The sequence below is a fragment of the Temnothorax nylanderi genome, unplaced genomic scaffold, assembly GCF_030848795.1.
Source record: "Temnothorax nylanderi isolate EJ_2023f unplaced genomic scaffold, tnyl_v1.0 TNYL_tig0354_pilon, whole genome shotgun sequence".
Classification (NCBI taxonomy): domain Eukaryota; kingdom Metazoa; phylum Arthropoda; class Insecta; order Hymenoptera; family Formicidae; genus Temnothorax; species Temnothorax nylanderi.
Window position 1 is genome coordinate 153,979 of NW_027249416.1, and position 26,271 is coordinate 180,249.

Sequence of the window (26,271 nt, forward strand, 5' to 3'; positions counted from 1 at the left end):
ATTCGATTTGTTCGTCGGGAGACAAATTTGTAGGGCAAGTAGAAAAATCTACTTTTGACAAACGTATTTTTGCATTGAGACAGTCGCTGTTTTCACGATGAAATGAGAATCAATTTCTTTTATTACAGTTTGCATATTCGGAACAAAATTGCTTTCAGCATCGAATAAAAATGTGTTTTGGTTTCAAACTTTTCCAGCTGCCCATATAACGATAAAGTCTGTTAAACATTTTTTTGCATCAATGGAAAAAAAATATTGTACGAGCGAACAACTCTTTCTCTCATTCTTTTCTTCGTTAAATGCTAAAATATAATTTTAGAGATTTGTTCGGTTTCATTTGTGTAGGGGTCAGTTTCGAATCAAGTCGGAAAAATTCGCGATTTATTAAACTCGCGATCGGCAACCTCCGAATTAATTCTTATTTTACAAACTTGTTGTCGTTTTATGAGTTTTCATGAAATCACGATAGTACGAAAGGACTGTTTAAGCGCGACGAGTTTGTCGTCGCGCAAAAAAAGGCTGCTTTTCTTTGCTCTTTATTAATATTTATCATACTATTGAAATAAAGGCGCATAATATAGAAGATGCTCAAGTCGAACTTTAATTAATTTATACTTGAGGAAAAATAATATTTACATTTAATCACGTATTTGCATTCTAGATTCTTTCTACGTAAAAATTGTTGATTAAAAAATCCTTTTTGATTCCTTATATCTTAAAATCTCTATTAGGACTTGGATATTTTTGTTGAGGAAAAATTCGAAATTAAGAGAAAAGTGGAGGAAAATATTATCGATATGTGATGGAAGAAAAATGGCGTTTTCGGTATTTTTGATACTTGGAAGATGTTGAATAAAGTCTGTAAAGTATTCAAAGTATAATCGTTTCCACTCACTTGCTTCATGCTTACACGCAAGCAATTTGTGGATCTTGAAATATTATTGCAGAAAATATTTTGGATTAATTCCAGTTGGTATGGGGCGACACTTTTTTGTTAGGATGCGGATATTCTTTCTACTATGATCCGGCTCGCGGTTACACCAAAAATTACGTATGCAACTATGGCCCGAGGTAAGAATTCTATACCTTGAAATACCGTTACTTCTTTCTATATTTTGCGTTTCTTTGGTATTAAAGTGTGGAAATGCAAGTAATTGCGTCGGGTAGCGTATTACAGAACTAGATTTTAATTCGAGGAGACACGATACTTTCTCAAGGACTCTTTTATAATTCCAGGACAATTTCCTTAATAAATACGAATAACGTTTCCATGTATCGTAATTCCATTTTTCTTAAATAAACGTACCTGTCATTGATTTTAACACATTCAAATAGAAATAAGTTGTAATAAAGAAACCGCGTGCGCGCGCGCGCGTCAAATGTATAATCCGTCAAAAGTATAATAAAAAAAAATAGTTTTAACAGAAAAACGGTTAATGATATTTAGAGTTTTTATTTCGATAGCATTATAGAAATTAAAAGTATCGTACAATTAATATTTCCAAGTTTTGATTTTGTGCAAGCGTTTTAGATATACATACACGTTTCCACTCTGATAAACATTCTCGAGTTAACATTTAAGATTTAATTCATAATTCCCATAAAGTTTCATTTTTAGATTGAAAGTAATATAATAATCTCCAATTATTTTTATTAATTATATTATTAATTATATTTAAACTAAATTTTTTAATTGGACTGTCATTCAGCTCTCTCTCTCTCTCTCTCTCTCTCTCTCTCTTTCTCTCTACAACGTTGTTAGATAACGAATTATATATTGTAGATAATAAATTTTAATGTTTTGAAAGATAATTTTTAAACATATCGAAGAATCTAAATACACGGGAAAAATCATGTGATACCAAAATCATCATTTAACATGGCTTTACGTCATTTCAGTGGAAATGTACTTGGCTTTCAACCTTACAAATTAGGCCAACCTGCATGCGGCAATTATGGCATGTCCTACAGCAATAGATACGCTGGATTATGTTGTTAGTATCGTAACATGCCTTATAACATAATCAATTCAACATTTTATACATCTTTCTTTAAAGATGTATAAAAATTGTAATTTTAACGATATCATTATCATTTTAATGGCTCCGATCATTCCGGAGAATATCTCTCGTGTTCTATTATACCTTTCCTATCGTATAATTAGATACAATTTTATCTTTAATTTTCTACGAGTCGGAATCTTTAATTTTTCGATAAAAAAACATGAAAAATAAATATTTCGCGTACACTCTTTATAGTGACAGAGCATGCTCATGTTAATGAATGTTATGTGATTACAGCTCGTGGAAGTTACTATTATTTGGGAGCTCTATGTGTATATGGATAATATGAAGAATATGGATATATTATGAAGAACGCAAGTTTTGAGATGTGTTTAACTTGTTCAGTTTGTCCATCGTTAATGAATCGTTTTTGGAAACGTAGGACTGTGATATAATAAATACTGACGATCAAGTCTTTTAACGCTAGTAGGATTAAAGCAAGAACACTTTTCATTAAAATAAATGTATCGAGAAGATATCCCTTTGCTAAGGCGAAGAATTATACACAAAATACTATTCGTGCCTAATATTATTTGACTACCAAGATCCAGTTCTCACCGAAAATGATGCGTTTTTCTCTAATTGAAAATATCTCTCGTTTGAGATAAAAATTAGAAAAGTCTCTTGTTTATTATTCTATAGTTCAACTCGTCTAGTCTCTATTCATAATTTACAGAAATTATTCGTCAAGTTGGTAAAAGAACAATGTACCGTCAAATTTTGAACTGGTATTCGCTACTCGTTGATGCATAAATATAAATCTTTCAGCGGTGTAGACGTATCACATATATGAAATTATTACACGGTATATAGGCATCGATACGTCAATAATCACGAATGATTGTTTTTGTTGCGATACTTGTAAAAAACTACAGAAATGAAAGAAATTGATGTAAAATTATTTTTAATCGATATATTTGTATTTCCTAAACGAAAAAAATTTACGGAATTCTTATCGCGACTTGGCTGATTCTCTAAAAGCTAGTTCGTATTTAATGCAAATGTCTAAAGATGCTTACACAGTAACGGGGACAAAAACCGATTTGAAAAACTAAGATATGTCTTCAGATTATTTATCTTTATCGAAATGCAATTGGAAATGATTTTAAATTGCGGAAAAAATCCATGGGTCTCGTACGCACACATTTCATCTATCATTTCTACTTGATTAAATTTTGTTTGTTTAATTTCTTTCTGGTTCAGAATTAAATACAGTGCCCCCAAACGACGGAATTGAACTTTAGTCGATTGCGTTATGATACAGAAGGTAAATATGATATGGTACAACTTTACCTCAAGATTAAAAAGCAATCAATGTTATGAGATAAATCATTTTTTATTTATTAAGATAAATGTATTAAGTACGGAAAGATTACTGGTTAAACTTGTAATTCTTGTGTCGAATGGTCGCATATTAATCGTGTAAAAACATTCACTTTTAATTTATTTAAAAAATGCGATGTCTAAATTTTCTTTCATATTTAGTACCACATGAAAAGACCTATTCCCATTGAATCCGCATTTAATCCCATTCCTTCTCTTTCGTCCTTCTTAATAAAATATACAACACTTTTCGTCTAATATACAATTTAATCTTATTTAATGATTAATCGCCAAACAAAATATATTTCTATTCTTTGATACTATTCTGCTCCGCGCTTTTAACAAAAGGAACGAAAAGAGAAAAGGCAACGAGAGAAAAGAAAGTACGATTTCCGGTAAAATACATCAGGTATTTTTTAAATAATACTTGATTGCAATATTAAATATGCACAATATAGCTTAGGTATTAATAGTTGGGTTTTGATTTGTAAGCATATATGTTATATATCTTAATAATATATGTTATATATGTTATATATCTTTATAATTCCCAATAAGATAAAAATCTAATTAAAGTTTATTAAAGATATAACGACCGCATACATATCTCGTAACAAGAATTAAAATTCAAAATTGCTTAATTACCATCTCCCGATGTATCGTCGCGTCGAGAGTCTGATATGATCACGGATCATATATAGAACATGGTTCGTTAAGATTGGACATAAAACAATATTTTTACGTACCAAGTACACAATAATCGAAACTTGCGAAAAGATTTGTCAGTTGTTTCGTGTGTCCGGCCGAACCTAGCTCTTTGATGATAAAGATAATGTTTTCTCGCCTAATGTATAACGCGTCAAAGAAATATTTTTTATATATTCTAAAAACAATTTATAAATTGTACGAAATTTTTAACCTTAAAATTTGCAAAAAACTGCTAATTAAAAGAAGCGGGAATAAATGATACAGCGTTCTTGTTGAGAGCAGAATTAAAAGAAATTTAATACAGCGCCATGCGCATTCTCTTCAATATATTTAATATGAAAAGACAAGTTGGAAATTTAATGTGCATCGTATTATCGTAAGAATATAGCCAGTCTAAAGAACGATGGGTAAAATAGGCCGATTTCTACCTGTAAAAGTACGATAAAAGTTATGCATGTAATATCTTATGTTTTTTTGGGTCGCTGCGAATATGACGGTAGCATTTTTATCCGTCTAAACCCGTGTGTGGGAAAGTGGGTCAAAATTCGCTTTAAAGGAGTTGAAATAAGTCACTTTTAATAGTAGATACAATAATGACAATTAGTGACGATTTCGTTCACTTAATTCCCACGGTTTAGAAGTTTAGACGGATAGAACGGCTACCGTCGTTTTCAGCGATCCATAAAAACACAAGATTACACGTATAACTTAATTGCGTTACACTTTTTAGACAGAAATCAGCCTGTAGTTTACCCATCGTCCAAAGCTCGTTCTCAAGTGTTTCATTTTTAAGTATTTCCTTAGGCTTAGGTAAAAAAAAAAAAGTTATAAAACTAAACTATAATACTATAAGTAATTAAATAATTGAAACAAAATCGTCACTAATCGAATTATTATACATACTATTAAAAGTGACGTGCTCTTTTTAGATAGAAATTATAGCCTATATTTTACATATCGTCCTTAATCAAAGAGCTATACATCAGCCAAGAGGCGAGCAAAGCTATAGGTAGCACGACAGTTTTGGATTTTAATATCGTTTCAATAAATTTAATACACACAAAAATTGTATATGTCGAAAAATTTATTAAAATTTACTATTTATTTGGAATATTTCGCGTCGTTAAAGCATGTAATTAAAAAGTTGCTTTTAACAATATGCATGTGTATAAAAAGTTTTTGCTAATAAATGTTAAAAAATAAAAAACTTTGATATAATTTGTTTTTAGCAATTTTAATAAATTTTATCTTTCGTGGAACCTTTAGGGAACTTTTTGGTCTTTTCTTCCGTTAAGGTTTTAATTTTTAATAACTTGGAAATTATTTCAAATTATACAATCAAATTATGTATCAAAATAATATTCTAAGAAAAAACTGAAAGCAATCTAGAGTCAAGGAATTGTGGCTTTCTGATTTCAGAGATCAAGACAATATCTATATAAATTTACTATTAAATTTAATAATTACCTTATATACTCGGCCTGAAAAGCGACATACAAAATTTAATATATACAGCGTATATTTAATTATATCACGCACACAAAAATGATGCAAGTTTAAAAAATAATGTTTTCTACTCGCTAGATTGCATTCGACATTTTATTCAGCTCGTTTGAAAGCTCAGTAAGCGCACTCACTCGAGCACTAGCATTGAACAAATCGCATCGATTCGTATCGAACCGAAGGTATCTTCCGTTGCGTGAAAACCGTCTCTCGTCAATGTCATGCTTATCTATCATACTTTGTCACACCGATAACAGCAATATTGCCAGATCAGTTTTTGCTATATTACAAATAATACAGAGACACGCTTACTATTACTAACGACGCGCGCAACAAAGTCGACTGTATTTCATATCTTATCGAAATTATTTCAATATTATTAGTTATATACCAAAAAGGAGTGTAAATTATCTCAATTATCAAATAATTCGATATCAAATATAATCGATATTTATAAATGAAAAAATAAATATTCTATATAAATTATTTTTTTATTTATTAAGGAGTCAAAACGTCTAATAATTGCGATTAGAAGAAACGGCTCGGTTTGCAATGCTATATTATTTGTGCAGAAGCATGTAATTTCGTAATTATTTGGAAAAATGTTTATCGTACCATAATTAAGAAGTAGATCAAGTGGGAGTCTTTCCGCAAAAGTATAAACTGCTAAATTCGTAAAACGAGTCATCGAAGAAGTTACCGGCAATTTCCAATAAGCAATAAAAATACTCGTAATCAGACAAGCATTATTGCATAAAGAAAAAAAAAAGGAGAAAGTTTCTCTTTTCAAGAAAATCTCTTAGAATCTTCACGCTTACAATGTAGAGACAAACGTGACAAGAATAGTTGTTGAATTCACAATTCGTTCGCAAATTAAACTTTATCAAGAGTCCCTCTGTTGATTTTATATACATATAAAACATCAAGAAGTAAAATACGGAAAGAACAACAGATATATTAGTGAGTGTTAAGACGTTATTCATACATGTATACCAATGTGTCTTTCTACATTTATGTCTTCTCATCGTCTTATCGTCTCGTATTCCAACTCAATTAATTGTAAAGCATCATCTTATAAAAATATAATTAACATATCAATTTGTATCGCTATACATATATATATATGTAATAAATCCTCTTATCTTCCCAGATATTATATGAGAGTGGAAAACTTCATTAGCCTTTATTTAAATATTACAAATAGGAAATAGTATATAAGAGAAATTTAGAATAATATACCTTTTATATTTCGATATTTATCTCAAAATAGTTTTAACTTTGCATAATAGATGTATATAGTCTGTGGTCTGTGAATATCAATCGTATATCAATATGTTTTTCCTCAATTTTCTCATCTTGCCTCAATAAATAGTGTGACTGCGATCTTTTCTTTTATTTATTTTTTCCACATCAAACAGAGATTACGATTGTGAAAAGTAATCCGGCACGATAGCTCGTCGTTATCGATTGATTTTTTAAGTTATTTTTCCCTCAGAGCACTCGTAAATCTCATTAAACAGCTGACAATGTAAATAAAGATCTTTTCTTATTTCCAAATAGATTCGCGCGTGTGAAAGAAAAAGCAGTTCAATTAAAAGTTTTCAAGAGACATTTTATAAGAGCTTTCAAATCAAGTAAGAAAACACTTCTGGGTACTCGCCGCGGCCATGTTAGATCGTGACGTCAGAGGCGAGATATGACACACTGAAAATTCTTGCGTGCCATTTCTAAATAAAAAGATATTTGCATAAAATATCTTCAGATCATTTCAGCACACTTGAAAAATATTTTGAGGTCTATCGGTCAGCAGCCTTTCAGTCTAGCATTTATTTATATTGTTTTTTACTATAATCATGCTGGAATCAATCAATTTTAATTAGATGAACAATAAATGAAATTTTCACCGGACTTGACGCAAGGTTAACTTGGGAAATTTCTTGCCCAAAAAATATCACAAATTTCAAACGCTTTGAAAAAGTTTATTCGATATATATATATATATATATATATATATATATATGCCATTGTAAACAATGATTATCTTCGTTATCTTGTATCCTCAATTCGCTTAAGATTCATGCTTTTGCAATATATAATATAGGTATAACACACAACAGAAATCCGTGCATTCAACAAATTTTATGTTGTCTGTTTTATAGATTTCAGAGCTCTCTCGAAAAGTTCTCTCACTGTCAGTTCTATATACGTATATCGTTTTGCAAAAGGAAAAACAAAATGAATATAGAGAAACACATTTTAATGCATTTTAATATTTTAATATTTTTATAATAATATCATTATTTGCCATTATCGAAAATTTTGCAGGAAATTATGTGCGTTAACGTCCTATTCTCTTCATTTGCGTTAATTGCAGGACTGGTGTTCAAATACCAATAAATTCGTTTTAATTAAATTCGCAATTGCAATAATATCAAATTTATACGTTCTGCGTTAATTTAAAATTTTAAAATATGACAAAAAATTGCTTTATATTCCAATTAATTACATAAATAAAAAAATTGAACTTGTTCAACTTATACATTACTATAATAAGGAAATTATTCATTTAATTTAGCAGGACATAAATTCATTATGTCCCGTTGTAATGAATAAATGTTGATAAAAAACAAAACAATTAGCGATATATTGTTCTTTTCGTCATTTTTTTGTATATGAATCGCAGTTGTATATGAACGAACAAGTAATAAAAACAAATGTATTGGCCTTTTATTCACCAGCTATATAAGAGTTAATACACATAACTAGGCATTTGGATAAATAATAAATGTAATCGTAGAGGCCTAATTCGTTATTACTCTGAGCTTTATAAATATATATGGTGGTGCGTACACGTCAGGGCCATCGCGGATTACAATCCTCGCTAAAACATCACACTCGTATTCGTTGGTGTTAATCATTCGCGATTTAACCAACACACATTTAATTTGTTGATATACGCGTATCGGCAGAAACGTTTCAATTGTTTAAAGTTAGTAGATAACAAATCGTCGATAAACGTCACAAACACACACACACACACACTCTCTCTCTCTCTCTCTCTCTCTTTCTCTCGCTCTGTAAAATAATTACATACAGATGGCATCAATTTGATATAACATATTTATATAGTATCAAAATAAATAGTTTTAATGCCATCGGTTTTGTTCCTGTGTCAATTGACTGCATTGACTCAGTTATCACGAATGTTCTTGGGCATACCGCAACGACGGATTTTGTACTTCTCCTCCATCGATCTATAATTACACTTTACACGTCGTACACATCAAGTATTAGTATCGACCGACGATTCGTCCTTCTTGTCGATTTCATGTGGTTTGCACGGTACCGAAATGGCCGAGATGATTGTGCGAAACGATGGAACCATGGAACGCAGAATTAATGGATTTGTAGTTTGTAAAGCTCACACGCACCAGTCGGTGATTGCAATCGGCGCTCAGTACTCGTAGATTATACATATTTATGGCAGGGATCGCTACAAAGCTTGTTTTCTCTCATAGCTGCTAATGATACCGTTACTTTCCGATAACAGCTTGGAACCTGGGTAGGCAAAGACCGAACTTGGTTTCTATACCCGTGAAGATGGGCAGAGCTACTTGGTAGCCACCTATATGATCTGGGTTCGTTGATCGAATTTCATCCGCGACTCCCATGGTAGGCACCTTTTGTTCCGAGCCGGTAGGTCGGCTGTAAATAACATGAGCATCGTTACAGATTTGTAAATTAAAACGTTTACTATTGTAAATATTTTACAATAGTAAACGAATTTTGCGATTTTAGAAGTTTGTATCAGCGTATAATTACTATAATTAGGCACGCTATCGATCTCCAGTCTAAATTTCCGTAGTAACGAATTATAAATTCTAATCGATTCCTCAAGATTTCTGACCACTCATCGCAGACATATCGGTTTGCGAATTGCGACGACAATTTTGTGACGAAAACAAAATACAAATTTTTCTTACATTTTTCTTATCTTTTAGTTAATATAAATAAACAAAATAATCTCGCTCGACTAAAGCAAAAGCTAAATAATTTAAAACGGCCAATTTTCGAGCATTTACAAGATGTTAAAATTATATTTAACAATTTCAATAATAGTATAGGGTCGTAGAACGTTTCGTGCCTTACTTGGCCCAAGTAACACGTTATACATGTGTATTATACTCTACCACTGTTTCCAATATGTTAAAGGTCAATAATCATCACTATATTAATATATATAATAAAATTCGAATAAACGTTTAAAAACAAATTTAATTAATTGTAGTCACAATACTAATATTAATTGTTATTTGTAACGGTTGATATTTTATTATAAAATCTTTCAATCCACATTTATATTTGAGTTATATTTGAGTATATACTTACGATCCTCCAAAATCGACCACAAACAGTCTTTGCAGCAATTCATACGTGAAGAGAGTGACACCAAACTGAGGTGACGATCTGAACACTCGAGCTGTAAGAATAGAAAAAGTACGTATTATGTGATATTGGATATTGTATACATGGTTTTGAACGTGCATATCGCTTTATATTCTTTGTCCAAATAAAGATTTGGGACGTTTTGATGACAAGCATGTTGATATGATGGCTATTTTTCTTTTCAGATAAAAGAATTGTGTGTGTGTGTATAAGATATTTCAAAAAGTGATAATAGTTACAAATCGTAATCATACAGTTTTAATTTCTGTCCATTTTATATCAAATGCGATTATATTTTTATTTATAGTGCGGTTAATTCTATGAGATATGTATCTATAAACAAAGATCAACCACAGTTGAGAAAATGCTAGTCAATAAAGAATTCAGAATTAAAGACTTAAAAAATTAACGCAGAATTAACGCTTAAAAAATAAAGCTTAAAAAATTACATATGCTATATTCACATGTTATTTTATATAATTTCGCGTATTTTTATACATATAGATTAGAGACAAGAGAAAGATCAGAAGAACAAGATTGGCAATTGCCCTTTATCGAATAAATGTATATCGATATGTTGTAATTGAATAAATGTATGCTTAATGCAACGGATTATAATAAATCAATAATTATAATTGTTATTAATGCACGTGCATAGATAAAATTTGTATCAATATATTTATGTTATGCAATTGCAATAATTTATAACATATTATAGCGTAATTCATTTATAGAATAGTATATCGTACTATTTATGAAATTAATCTGTTGCGTGAATAAAGATTTCGACGATATCATTTTGTTTTCGCAAAACATTTACTTCCTCTCGAAAGCGGCGTAAAAAATAAATGAAAAATAATTTATATCAACTCTTTCCCGAGTGCGAAAAAGTATTAACTTCATCGATATCAATTTGCAAGACTATATCGCTACTATTTTTGATAAAAATATGAAAATGTTGCGATATATAGTCCGAAATATACCGTACATACATTTCGTATGTCCTAAAAAAGTATATTTGCTTTATCGACATGCACTTTTAGAGTTACAGCTGAAAATATGCGTGAATATAAGATGATGTGAGACATGTTAGATTTAATAAACATTCCGCGTATAATACAAAAAGTACAAAGAGTAAGTATATTTATTGCAGATTGGGAAAAACGAGAATAAAGACGTAAATCATAAAGGAAGACGAAGAGAAGAAGTACTTACTGATAAGTAAATCGCCGGGTCATATAGGGGAGGAAATAAGGTTGAAAGATGCAGCAGGGTTGATCCCCCGCGCATGCAATCGACCAAAGCAAAACATATTACTAATGATACTTCAAAAAATTCTAACGAAAGAACCATGAGAATCTCTTTTCATTTTTACTCGATCCTTATACAATATAGTAATAAGTGGAATATAATCGATTTGATTGACTTTGACGTTTGACAGAAATGTTTGACGATTGTTTGGCGCTAACTTGAGCGCAGCAGGAGAAATATCCTGCAATCATTTATGATAAAAAGAAGGCGGAAACGAGAAAAATTTTCTTCTCGCGTAGTTTACTTGAACACTTTTGCAACAGTCATTTTACCGATAAAGTATGATATATTTGCGTTCGTAAATGTTTAAAAAACTTCCCAATGTGCGCGCAGGAAATATTAATTGTCTCGAGAGCCTTATTTGCATGAAAAACATAGTAAAAATGATATACCTGTCGCGCCTTTCCAAAATGCCCTAGCACCTTCTTCTCTGTAAATTTTCCTCGCGCAATCCAGCAGTCCGTTGTACGTAGTTTGACCTTCTCTAGCTACGACCTGGAATACGCGTGACGACATAATCGTAAAATGATCGTATTTGGATGTATCGGTAATTAGAGTGTGAGGTGTACCTGCAATCTCGTTTTTATTACATCCGCAGGGGTGACCAGCGCTGCTGCAGGTACACCGGCGATCGCGCCAGAAACGAGGAGCGACAATGGCGTATTGTAACCCCCTTCGTCGGCCAATCGCGCTTTCGTGTGAGCATACATAGGGAAGTAAATTGCGCTAAACGGCACGTCTCGCAAAAAGCAAGCTCTAGCACCCTATGAGAAAATTGCAATTGCCGTCATCCCGTCTTATTGTCAACGCAAAGACAATGGATCAAATCGGTATCAAAATTATCACGATTACTCACTTTGTACAATCCAAAAAGACCTAATTCCTTAACGACGGTCCACGCCCTAACTTTTGACCCTGCTGCAATTTCGCCGGCTACCTGTAGCCGGATTTTTACTATCTCTAGAGGATTGGTAAATATGACCTGCGATCCTCCAGCCTACGCAAAAAATCATGCTTGTTACGGACGTTCGCTTTGTTCGCTTTCGCCAATTGGCCATTGGTGTGCGATAAGAATATATACGCGACCACACATCTGACTAAATTACCGTATTATTTCATTATCGAAAAGTAGACAAAATTAATATGGTCTTTGTATTTTATATTTGGTCCCGCTATATTTAATCTATTTTGCATTTTGTTGCATTTCTAAAATTCACACTTGTTTAAAATCACGTTTAAAAGCTTCGAGATATTAAGAGGACGAACATATGGATCGTACTTACACAGGCGCCAGACATAATTTCTCCATACAGCGGTAAATTTCCATTTTTATCCATAAACTTATCCCTGACAAAATCGTTAACCGTCAGTTTAATAGCCTTTTCCGGGGCTACTCCCATTAATTGAGGCACCAGGCCTCGATAAAGACCGAAGAAACCTTCGTGCCGGATCACCTGTCAAACGCAAAAGACCAGCTTCATGATTAACGATGCAGAGAGTGTCATACGGCGAGAGACTTTTCAATTCCAACCTTTTTACAACAATCAAAACTATTTCTATACATCAGCTCGCCTATAAAAGATCCAGTCCTCTGATTCTGCATTCTTGTCTTCACCAAGTCGATAGGATATACAGCGGTAGCACCAACGGCTAAGAAAGACATAATCTCTTTGTTTCTTCAATGAATTATTATTATCGATTACAAAATTCTAATCTTGAATAAATATTCGCCTTAACGAGCACTTGTGAAAATATATATACTTTTCATATTTTAATTTTGAAGACACCAACGTCGAGCTGGACTCGGCATAAAGCTCGGCATATATCTTCTTCTATGTACAGATATCTCTTTAATTAAAAGTATCTTTTATATTTATCGTATGATTCGGTATTCGCATTATATCAATATTTCACTTTGTAGTCTCGTTAAATATTTGCGTTAAATATTTGCACAAATTTGAATTTTTGACGCCTAAATATATTTCCTTAATGTGAAAATGTTTGCAATCCTAAAGGACTGCGGTAGAATCGAACATTTTTTCAATTTAAATACATGTATTCGACAAATACAAACGATACTACTTTCGCGATAATTTCTAGTTTCATACTTGTTTTATTTTGTTACAGCACGATAATAATAATAATAATAATAAAACGCTGTATCGAGGTTCAGCGTTACATATATCATATATATGTATATTTATATAATTACGCGAATAAAAGAATATTTTTATATACAAACCTCCACCGATGGAACCAAGCACGAATCGGTATCCACTTTCGAGTATTTGTACAATAATACCACGTTCATCTGGACTCTGTAAAGTAATATTTTCCAAGTATCTAACATTTCCTCGAGCCTTCCTTAGCTAGGCCTATAATTCGCGTTTCGGATTTCAAAATAAAATTCTATTAATAATTATATATATGCTGTTATTTTACATAGCTGATAATATGTATCAAAATATGCATATACATGCGTATTTTAATATATTTTACATATCGCTCATTTGCCACAACAATGACCCGACTCTTAAATTGTCATTTTTTTAGTTGTTTGCAAAAGATTGGTGAGAATTTAATATACTAAAGACCTAATATATAGCTAAAAATACTATTACAAAATTTTAACAACTCTTAATATTTAAACTCATTTTTTTCGAGGTTGCAGCAAATGAACGATACGTATATATTTCTGACCTTTCAAATGTATTACGTGACATGTAAAATTATAGATAAAATTCTAAAATTTCTGAATTCTGACACGAATCATTGATCATCCATTTAAAGCAAGCTTTACATATCGTGCTCGAGAATATTTAACTGATGTTTCAAGTTTAATAATTTTTTTCATTATACATACCGATACCGCTTTAATCGCAGCAACACGCTTTGTAATTTGCTTGAAATATTGCTCAGGTGTAATAGCCACGAGGTCATTGTATACAATTTTCCTGAAATAAGGGACATTGCGAGCTTAAAAAAAAATATATATATATAAAACAAAGCTGTGGCTAAAAAGCATAAAAAAATGAAGAAATATGAAGGGTATAAGTTAAACGAAAAAAGATATGGTGTCGATGACACTATCTGAAGCGATACTAAATAGTCCTGCCAGTACAATTCGTCATGTATCCTTAGATCGTATCTGTCTTAAAACAGGATAAAGAATTTGTTAGTATACTGTTCATGGCGTGCAAATATTGGCGTATACCATCGTCCTAAGATAGATATTAAAGAAAGTAAGTGAGGATAAAAGTATTGTTGAGATACACACGCGCGCGCACATAATAATGTACGTGCATGCGCGTGTGTGTGTATCGCTTGTGCTCTCATACATATGATGATATATATATATATATATATATATATATATATATATTTATAGCACATGATGATCTGTAATACAAAGACGCACCCAAGCCGCGAATCTGCCTCGTCATCTTCCGTAGGTCTGATCCAGGCAGCGTAAACACGTAAATAAATGTTTTCAGTGTAGGAAATATGTCTCAATATTATTCAAATATTAGAAATTAATATATAATTATGCATTGTAGATATAATAAGGCTATTAGGAATGAATCGCTAGAATTAGTGTCATTTTTCATTGCCAAGAACGAGACATACTTGACATTTGGATGATGACGATGTGCTTGATGGTGCAACGATACTTTTACATAACTTGTTCTCTTTTTTGTCTCGTTGAGCAGCGTGGATTGCTTTTTAATCAATAAACCCTGAACATTTTGTTAGGATCACGGTGGTCAAAGCGATTGCTTTATTTCATATAATTTTCTTCCACTCAACCAACAAAAAGAAAAATATTCCATTTTCGATTTCAATGTTGAATCGGTAATACTTACCCAGTTTGATGAAGTAAATCGCAAAGATGAAACAGGATATCTACTTCCAATGGGGTTATCTGGGACATCATTTGTGCGGAATAAAGAAATTCCTCTGACAAAAAAGTTAACGCTTAAATATTGACGATAAATTCTATCGATATCTATATTTAATTAATGGAAATCACTAAACATTGTGGTGTGATTGTGAATTAATGTAAGAGCTGCTGATTAAACATGTTTACCACCCGTACTATATTGATTATATTATTAAACTCCAAAGATTATTAATTTTTTTCGTGCAATTTTTTACATTGACAACAAGGAAAAAGAAAAAAACATATATCTGTTTGCACATTTTTCTTTAGAATAGATTACCTTTGGTAACTTCTTGATACCTATGACCATTGGTCGCATTTAAGTAGATACGTTTAATAAGTTCCATATTGTTTAGAAGAGAATTGAATGCCATAAAGTATGGAAAACTGACTTTCCGCCCGCTTTGCCCGACACCAACTGCCTACGATATGAAAATAAAGTTCATTATGTAACACCATATGCGTCAAGTGTTGAAATATATTTTAATACTACTTTATATTAAAATAATTAAAAAAAAGATTAATAATTATTAATCTTATAATCTTATATAATTATTAATTTGCAATTGGCAAATATTTCAAGCACGCGTAATTTAAATAATTTATTTACGCGTTCATTTTCACACAAATTGTGTGAATCGTGGTTATAAAAAGATTTAGTTGTAGAGCTATATATAAAGTCTTCTATTCCAGATAATACCTACGGCAATCAGATTATCCTTCACATCTTTTGTGAGTAGGTGACTTTTAATACTCAGCATAATGTCTTGAAAGTCTAACGCCGAAATGAAACCTGCGCCATCCTTATCAAATTTCTTAAAAGCTTCCGTTGCATATTCTTCATGGAAGTCCTAAAGACAAGTATTTTTAGCATAAAATCTTATCTCTAACCTGTTTTTTACATCACATGTACAGCACACACATCACACAATCGGTTTCCTTAAAATTACGATCATTTTCTACATAAGGATGCATAAATTATTTTGTAAAATATATGGAAACTAGACATTACAGACGCGCGCGCTTCGCGCGCGCCATTTAGCTTTAACATTATGCTATTACTATTACACTATTAACCCTTGATACACACAACTGTCAAAATATACAATGACAGCTGCAAATAACTCGCACAACGCATCGAGATAACCAATCGGCATCGCGGAAAAGAGGCTTCAATTTTTCGATACAAACGAAATTCACTCAGTTAACACGCCTTTTTTAAAAGTGGAATATTTTGGAACGATAAACGTTACTTGACGAATCTTTAAGATATCTCAATCAAATTGTATATTATACCTCACTGTGAAAGACAAAATAAACATAGGGCACCATGTACATATTTCATAATCATTATCACTTGTTACGTCATACTTGATTTCTGGGAAAAAATAACAAACGAATCCGTAATCAAGAACAAAATACTCACGTGCAAAAACTGACTAAACTCTGCATAGCTAATCAGTCTTTTCTTATCCTTTCCAAAGTAGAGTTTGATAAAACTACTGTCCATATCAAATGGCATTTTCTGATGCAGTACAGTTTTCCGCATCACCTCAGTGAACTCGTCTGCAGATTGGCGATAATATACAACCATATAAAGGGGGACATTTAGAAAAAAATTTAGGTAATTTAGAAAAAAAAAAAAAAAACAATTTCTACATAATAGTTCTTACCAAATGCAACCATTCCATTTCCATTAGTATCAAAGAGTTGAAAAGCTGTTTTATATAGAGCATCTGGTACACAGAGAAGACCTTCAAATGCTTGAAATTCGGCAAATGATATAAGTCTGAAATAAAATCATGTCAATTATAAATATTTATTAATATTATTATCCATTGTAAGAAGTGTTTGTTATATCATAAATTAGCTACGAGTCAAATTCTACACACATATATACACACACACACACACACACACACACACACACACACACACACACACACACACACACACACACGCACACACACACGCACACACACACGCACGCACGCACGCACAAAAATAAAAATTTTTTAAAGACTTGTGGAATATGTAAAAAAGAAAAATAATTTTACATATATTTGTATTTAATAATTAATATTTTAATAAGGTACTACGAACTATGTACACACAATATAGCGTAGTATCTTTTTCAAATGTCCCGTCAGAGTACGTGACTTACCCATCTTTGCTAGTGTCGACAATACCAGCGAGTAAATTGACAGAATCGGGATTATAATCGGCATCTGTGTAAAGGCCAAGATAACTGCGTACAAAATCAGACGCAGTCATGAACCTCTCGCCATTCTTCCCTTGCGAAGCGTACTGTAAATTCACGAAAAAAGTGTTGAATTACTACACATATATACAAATTTACACACACACACACATTGCACACACAACAGATATTAATAATATAAACTTGAAAAAATTAAAACATTAAAACAATTATTTACTACGAGTAATTGAAAATAATTAAGAAATTGAATAAATTAATTCTATGCAGGTATTTTCAAGAGAACGTCAAAGAAATAAGGATATAATATATCTAATACAAATTATATTGCTGATATTGAGTTTTAAGATAACGATGTAAAATGTTGCAGATATACACGGAATTTTCAATGATTTTAATTTACTTTTTTAAAACTTGAATAATTTCCAACGACGGAATATATATTCAGAGTAAGTAGCGAGATAAAGTGGTCGAGAGAAAAAGAAAAAAATATTTAATATTTCATCAAAAATAATGGTAAATTTTTTTAAATTATTTAAATATTTTTGTAAAAATCGCTAGAAATTTAAGCATATTCCTAATCAACTTATTTTTTCGTTTAACAAGCATTTTTCGTTTGTTTACCTGATTAAAAATTTCATGGAGGCGTTCAGTATTTGCACGCTTCAAGTACCCGGAACCCTGTAATATGACACCACGAAAGATGAATGATATATTCAATATTTATTGAATTTTATTGTTGTTAAAAAATATAAATTTTTTTGGTACACGGAGCGGCCGGGACGCGAACGGTCTTCCAATGGCCGAAGCGCCGATCTGCCGATATACGCGAGTCGGCCGGAGAGCTAGGCGCACTCGACGTTCAACGCCTTCAATTATTATATGTAATAAAACTCAACGACAAAAACATTTAAAAAAATTTATTAGCAGAAACATTTCAAGTTAACATTACCAGTTGCTGTGGCTGCAGCGAGCGGTATAATGATTTTGTAACAACTCCACTTTGTAAGTAGAAAAATAGATGCGTATAAACGTATGAACAGTGACTGACTCTCCGTACCGAAATGGTTATAATTAACACCGTATATCTCGAAAACTAGAGCAGTTGGCCCTATAATAAGACGTATATAATTTTTTGTTCAACGTAAAACGATAACCTGTCTGGGCGACGCGAGGTCGACCGCCTTTTCCTCTTCCTTCTTGACGATTTGGAAATCAAGTTAAGGGTACGCCGACGTCGACGGAAGAAACGAACAAAAGCGTTCGATATAAAAATCGTGATAGAGAGAAGAGAAAAGAATCGATTAGAGTCAGCACGCAAATTTAATATAATAGGTTAGACCAATTACGATTGTTGACATAACGATCGCAAGAATGTTAGTTGTTTGACTAATCTCGACAGTCAACTCTCTTCAGTCTTATTGCTTCAGTCTTATATAAGATTCACGCATGTTGGGTGATTAAAAAGTAACCGTGACGTCAATTGACGATATTCCAATTACACGATAAAAGCTCGCGTTATTATTTCGAGATTAAGAATGCAAATTCACAGCCGAGAAGGAGCGTATTACACATATTTACTTGTACAGCTTGTACTTGAGAATTTCTTACAAATTTAAGACAAACAAAAGATTATAAGAAACCTGTGTATATCAGAAACTATAGTCTTTAATATCATTAATACTCTGTCTAATTTGATCTACATTTGATTTACATTTGAATACCTTTGTTGCTACTGTAATGACATGAAAAAATGAATAAAGAAGAAATTATAATGTGAATCAAATTATTTTCTTACACACGTTTTTCCGTCCTACAAGTAACAACGAAAATATTTTAGACGACCAAGTTAGAAACATTCCGCGTAATAGAGATAACGCCTGAAAAAATTAAAACAGAAAGTTCGAAATGGGTCTTTTCCTCGCCTTATATTTAATTCGGCACTGTTCACATTACGTTTTAGATTCGAGATTACGGCTATTTTCTTTGTGCAAGTACACACGTACTCTCGTAGTCGGCATGCTGCTATTGCTATTGCTATTGCTATTGCCGTTATTATTGCTGTTCTTGTTGTTGTTACTGCTGCTGCTGCTGCTGCTGCTGGTGTTACTGTTACTGTTGTTGCTAAGCTAAACTGATAATTCCACTTGTTCGTTATCGACGATGGTCGGCCAGAGGCAGCAACATCGGGCGAAGTTACGTACAGCGGAAATGCTGCGTGCACCACACACTTGTTTGCTGCAGGTATCTCCAAAGTTTTAGCATGCGTAGGACGCACATGTGCCATGCAGAAACGACGAGTAACGAAAATGCGACTGTACTGAGCGGTGCGATTGCCACACAAACGTCACGAGCGGTCACGAGGAGACTGAGTGTTAACTGCCGATACGGGAGAGAGGAGACGAATATCTCTATCCCCTCCTGCTCGTTAATTTCGTCTCTTTTGTCTCGCTCTCGCTTCTTGTTCTATTGCCGTGTTTGGCACCTCTTATTTTTCTCTATACGTTTTTCTTCTTGTGCATTTTATTTCTTTTTTTTTATGTATTGATTCTAAGAGAATTGTGTAATGCGTTATCTTTATATAAAAATGTGCGTGTAATCAATTGCACACGAATCAATGCAGCTTATATCTTTGCTTATGTTATTAAAAATTTATGTGCGCTTCAGAGTACATTTTTATTGATTAAAATACATACACACCGCGCCAAATTTTGTACGAGTTTATTCTTTAAGTTACATTAAATAAATAAGTTAGATTAAAGAAGAAAAGACCTTGTACTTTTTTTGTTATTTATTTTATTGTTTTATTATTTAGTGCATTTTACTTTGGAAGCATAATAAGTTCTGAGACCAGGCGGATTTTCATCGGGAGAATCGGTCCCCTACATCTATTATTATTATTATTGTTATTATTATTAGTTTAAGCAACAGGGATGTTTTACGTGATAGTTCAATACTAGAGCAGTTATTTGTCAAGCAAAAGATTCGTATACAATTTGCCATCCCCCATATTTGACACTAGAAATTTTTAATGGGAAAAAATTCTACACTGTGATACAAACGAAAGTACTCGAAACATAAACTTAATCCTAAGATAACTGCAGAGAAATCACGATACTGTGTTGTCTCTTGGGAATAGAGAGAAATCTTTAAATAATAACAACAATAAATAAATTTTAAAATAAATCCAGTTGTTTAGAATGGAGGTTGAGCTTACAACTCTCTCTCTCTTTGTCTTTTTCATAAAAATTATAACTGTAACGAAACCAATAAGAAAGCGAAGGTTCACATATAATATAGGACTGTACACTGCTGCTGATAATGATGATAATTAAAAATATATATATATTTTTGTATTAATGTAGGATTAATAAAAATTTGTGCAGACCTCGTTGGATTCTCCATTCCTCTTCTTCTGCGTCATCTCTCTCTTTTCTTCCTTTCATATATATATATATATACACATACATACACCATTGAAATATATACTAACTGGGAGGCGAGCTAGAGGCCTGCCTGTGCGATATGAGAGAGAGCATGCCAAGGTGTCTCGAGCACCTTGTCCTTGTCTGGTCTTCTTGATCGGCCTATACTTCATCCCCACACACACACACTCCATCCTTCCCACTCTTAACTACGCTGTGGGCTAGACAAGGAGAAGAGAGGAACTTGGGACTTTTCTCTCATATCGCTTGCCTACCGTGAATTTTTACAGCAGCGCACGTTTCCAGTTAGTTATATATTTCAGTGATATACACACATATATATGCAATTAAATTATTGCTCTTCCGAAATCCAGTTTTATATCAAACAATATATACTTCATTTTACTGTTAGAAACTGTATTTTCATACACATACATATTACGTCATTAGAAGTCAATTTTTCATGTACACTTTTTGCCATTTACGTTTGTTACGCGTAAAATACTGCAGTTACTGCAATTACAAACACAAGAAATAACTATAGAAACAATGACATTTCTTGAATCAGAAAAAAAATATCATTAAAAGTCACTGTCGTATTATCGAAAGTAAAATGAAATATTTCTTTAAATTTAAAGCAAACAGTCCGAAATGTAGATATAAGATCAGAAATTTTAAAGTTGCCCTTGATGTGGCCACATTGATGACACATGATAAGATGGAAATGTAAATTTTGGAAAACCCATTCAATATCGGAATATATATGTGATCAAGTAGTTCAGAATTGCACTGATACTCATCGACAACTGTCTCTTGACGTGACTTGATATTTTGCTATATATCAGAAAAATCGTGAGAAAGGTAACATTGTACATTTAAATTCAAACCATCTATCACTATACCCGTACGATAACGACGTACGATAACGAAAAGGCACAATCAGTCGAGTTACTTGAATCACCGTCTAGACTTTACTGACGCGTTAACCCAAAAGCGATTCACCGCGAAAAGCTTGCGATGTATGTATAAGAGGAGCCGCGGGAGAGGTGGTCCGTAGCACCGCATCGTAGGGTCCCCGACCTGCTTAAATTGACCAGCAAAGCTGTTATACACGAAGACTAGATATAACAACCTAGATCAGTACGTGGTGCTACACGCACGAAAATCTAACTTACCAGTGTACGCAATCGGTAGAGTGGTCAATCGAATTCACTCTGACGATACGTATTCCGCGGTGATTGTTTTACGGTGCGATTGGATATTCATTTTCGTAAAATCATAGAAAATATAGAATTATAGTCCACAATATTCTTTAGTGGGTTTTGTAGCTTTAATAACTTGTGCGAAGAACGCGCATGCGAGACATATATGCTCTCATTTTTATCAAATATATACTTGAAGGTAAAGCTCCAAATATTCTTGTCGGGTCATTGATCTTTTCTTTACTGGTATTATTAATTGTTGTCACGAAGCTATTTACCTACACATTTGAATACATTTAGTTTAATAAACAATTTTTTTTTAATTATTTATATATTTTGTCTAAAAAAAATAATTTCTTTTTTTTTAAATAATTACCAACATTATAAAGCAATGTTAACTTAGAAATACGCTATATGTCGAAGGAAGGGAAAGCGACTTTAATCATATAATAATTGTTAATAATAGTCTTCTCAATCAATTTTAGATAGATCTGATATGTTCGGATCTCATCCCATAACTCACAAGTATGGATCTTCGTCATAGCGTAACACCGTGCACACGCACGCGTACAAATAAGGCGATGTTCCGTTCCGATGATATTTAACAGTTCATAGTTTCATAGTTTTAAATAATTGCTTTTGGAACTAAATTCTATATCCTCATCCATCTTTTATATTTGTAAAATTGACCGGTCTAGATCTGGCTGGCCTTAGCCTGTTTCCGCTATACTATTTTCATCCGACTAAGACACGAGAGAAGGGAAAAAGTAAAATCGGTGTAAGACGGAGAAACTAGAAGACTAATGTTACTCTATATATTCACGTAATAATGTGCGTTATCGTACAAAATAAATTTGCTTGTAAACTCAATGTGCTAAATATAATTACTACCGTTTATTTAAAATAAGTGACAATAAAAGCGTTGGATTCGGCAAAAAATTTTGCTCTAATAGTATAATAAAAATAATTATAAGACTAAAATAAAACCAGAACCAACACATCTCGCATTGCAAAAAGTAATGATTGTGTTATATATGATTTAATCGTACATCGATATTGCATGTCTATATTATTGCAAATTGTTATTGAAATAATAATTATGTATACGATAAACTTGGATTTTGTCTTATAAACATAATTAAAAACACTAATGCGTAACACTTGAGTTTGCGAGACTATTTATATTTGCAAATCATACGCAATTAATGAATGGAGCTTCTTGTCTGCATGCAACTTATGTAATGTAATTCGGGAATTAATAGACACTATAGACAGCTCGAAACGTCTTGGAACGTCTTGAATATCGCGAGCACGAGTATTTCGAGTTCGAGTATATAGTGTTCCACTAAAATTTCAAACTTCGCAGTAAGTTACATAATTGTGTTATTGACAAAATTTCTATTATTTAAATTTCTATATGTTATTTTGTTCGCTATTTTTCTCCACTAAATTTTCTTCATACCTAACTCTTTGATTTTCGAAATAAGATTGATAAAATTTAAGGTTTATTTAGTATAGAAATCGAGGTCAATTGATAAAAGCTTTACAGAGGTCTTGCAATTGCATGAATTTGACATAATTTTCTATGGCGCTAGATTCGAAAGAAAAATATTAGGAGGCATTACTTTCGTACCGACCCTCGTAAATAGTAGAAAATAAATTAGTTGTATATTAACAAAAATACATGTGATATAATTTTTCTTCTTGCATTATAAAAGTAATTTTCTAATAAATGGTTCGGACACTAAAATCAAGAATTTATATATATAAGAGTGGATATAACACATAAATAACAATAAATTTTAAATAACGGTGAAAGATTTGATTTTACAGAGGTACGGTAACAAGTGTCAAGTGCGGTATTGTTGCGAAAGATCTTTTAAAACAGAGACAAGAGTAATTTTATTAAGTAAAAAATCTATGAATTTATCATTAGGAATTTTTACAAAACTTAGTAGTGGACAAAAAGTGTCTTTTATCCCAAAATAAAGAATTTTCGAATCTTTGATCTCTTCATTTTCGAGACAAATGCAGAATATACAATACAATCGAAGCATGGTTATTTGTATAAATATTTGAGATTTTTATTGTAAAGCGTTAAAAAAATATGTTGTATGGTCAAAAAATTCTCGACTTTGAAACAGTACTAGGCCTCTAATCTGATATCTGAAATGCGGTAAACAAACGATTACAAATAATATATTGTAAGATTTAAGATATTTAAAATCAAACTACTAAAATATACACGCACAAGCACACGCGCACGCACATACATAAAAACTACTCATAAGATTTGTGTACTAATCTCTGCAAATTTATATATAATATTTGATTTTTTATCAAATCCAATCATTTAGATATTTAGACACAAATGTATTTTCATGTAATCACTAGTAGTTCATAGGGTGTAGTACGGTCAAACGGATTAACGAGATCGAGAGTGAGGTGCTCAGTCCCGGTGACCTCGAAACCAAGCCGGCCTCGCCGAGAGACGCTAGGATCGATATTCGCATTGCCATATTCGCTCCAATATGATGCAGATATCACACGACTGTTCTCCGTTTCCTCATCATTAAAACGCCGAGAAGTACAATGTTACATGACGCAAATGGCTGTCAAGATGCAAATTTGTAAGCTAAATGGGAAAAGGAGTCGTTGGTTGATTTTCATGTGCTTTTAGCATTCATTTTTCATACGATAGCTCTGAAACGCTGTTTAATGAGTCAACGAATCAGCTGGAAAATCGAAAGATTAATCTGTTTCTCAACATTTTCATCTCACAGCTGATATCTTACGTTAATGCTATTATAAAATAAAAAAGTGCATTTTTATATATATCAAAAGACAGCGGCTGCGTTAAATTTTCAATTTAGGATTTATCTATATTCGAAAAAATTTTTTAAAGCAAAAACGTATTAGAAAAAAAGTAAATTGAGAAACGACGAAATTTATCATTTAGACAGATGAGAGCAAAAAAACATTTTTCGAACCTGTTTCAATTCTCATGAAATAAACAAAAAACTACTGGATAAATTCTCAAATAGTTTTAAATCTTTATCGTCTACTAAAATCTTGAATCTTGATGCCGTTCCGCGAGAAGCTTTTAACGAGAATAGTCTTGAATTTTTTTCGCGTACAAGTCATTGTAATTAATCATATATTACATATTATATATTATTGCTTGTTCTATAATTTATTAGTATTTGAGAGCATTATATATTAGTATAGATTTGCTCGCGATGTTCCGTAAGCTCCCGTCTCTTTTCGACGCTGGGGTGTAAAAAAATCATCTCGGGGTAACTATTCTCGAGTAAGTAAACGGTGCCGACGCCGAAGAGGAATAACGAAATCACTCTTCACGCTCCTTGATGTATTTAATTTTAAGGACGCGTACACACACGCCGTCGCAACGTACGCATCTGCATACGCACAATTGCACACACACACCCACACACACACATACACACTTCTCCGTTTCCACTTGCAACGAGGGGAAGATAATACTGTCAAACTTACCCACCTCTTGGTAGGATGCTCGAACGATAAGCGAATCCTTCAACATTCCCAGAAAGAAGTTTGCGTCGAGCCTTTCTGTTACGAACGACAATCGGACCTCGACGGAGAAACGGAAGCACCACAGAAATGAGAAGATGCTAAGCCGACGAATAATTTTGTTCCGGATACACTATTCTCACACTCATATGTTTAACAGGCACTTTCGGGGGCGGCAACTGCGCGCAACCGATGCAACAAGATCGTCGAACGTTCGACTTCAGTAAAACGTTTACCTGCTTTAAACGCAATATGTCAATCAGAAGCTCCAGTCTGATCAGTCGGACATGTAGCGCCATCTTGTATTGTATATCGTTACGACTTGTGGTAGTCATAGACTTAGCAAGAGATAGACCGATCGTAATGGAGGATTTACACGCGCGTCCGGTGACCGACGTACGATGTCCGATATCCAATAGGAAAGTTTGTTTCCTAGAATTTCTAGTTAGTGACATTCTTGTTTCTAGACAATAGATACTCTTAAGGGGATCCTATAGCGGCAGTGCACTTTATGCACTAAGTGCACACTTTAACTCGTATTTTATTTATTATAAATGTTTAAGAGCAAAAATGCAAAATC

General features: G+C 32.6%; 2 protein-coding genes across 11 annotated transcripts in view; one reads left to right on the top strand and one right to left on the bottom strand.

The window, feature by feature from the left end:
• Positions 1-2,579, top strand: part of LOC139781678 (venom allergen 5-like) — a 28,052-nt gene extending 25,473 nt beyond the window's left edge. Inside the window, exons 7-9 of the mRNA XM_071720548.1 lie at positions 971-1,071; positions 1,900-1,994; positions 2,301-2,579. Coding sequence (XP_071576649.1) covers positions 971-1,071; positions 1,900-1,994; positions 2,301-2,347 — 243 coding nt within the window. The 3' untranslated portion in view covers positions 2,348-2,579. The remainder of the gene's footprint in view (positions 1-970; positions 1,072-1,899; positions 1,995-2,300) is intronic.
• Positions 2,580-7,847: 5,268 nt separating this feature from the next.
• Positions 7,848-26,016, bottom strand: LOC139781675 (electrogenic aspartate/glutamate antiporter Aralar, mitochondrial-like). 10 transcript variants are annotated; one of them, XM_071720541.1, is made up of 20 exons: positions 19,717-20,857; positions 19,519-19,646; positions 18,670-18,711; positions 18,137-18,193; positions 17,459-17,601; positions 16,968-17,083; positions 16,721-16,860; positions 15,999-16,145; positions 15,575-15,716; positions 15,218-15,311; positions 14,773-14,808; positions 14,218-14,308; positions 13,597-13,672; positions 12,886-13,004; positions 12,638-12,808; positions 12,211-12,351; positions 11,924-12,118; positions 11,747-11,849; positions 9,987-10,077; positions 7,848-9,302 (listed from the first exon to the last, which is right to left on the bottom strand). In XM_071720541.1, the coding sequence occupies exons 2-20, from the start codon at positions 19,531-19,533 to the stop codon at positions 9,131-9,133; spliced, it is 2,091 nt and encodes a 696-aa protein (XP_071576642.1). In that variant the 5' UTR covers positions 19,534-19,646; positions 19,717-20,857; the 3' UTR covers positions 7,848-9,130. The 10 variants fall into 10 exon arrangements, with proteins under 10 accessions (XP_071576642.1, XP_071576641.1, XP_071576640.1 ...); XM_071720540.1 differs by lacking the exon at positions 19,717-20,857 and having other exon boundaries at positions 19,519-19,715; XM_071720539.1 differs by lacking the exons at positions 18,670-18,711; positions 19,519-19,646; positions 19,717-20,857 and adding an exon at positions 25,928-26,016.
• Between the last annotated feature and the right edge of the window lie 255 nt (positions 26,017-26,271).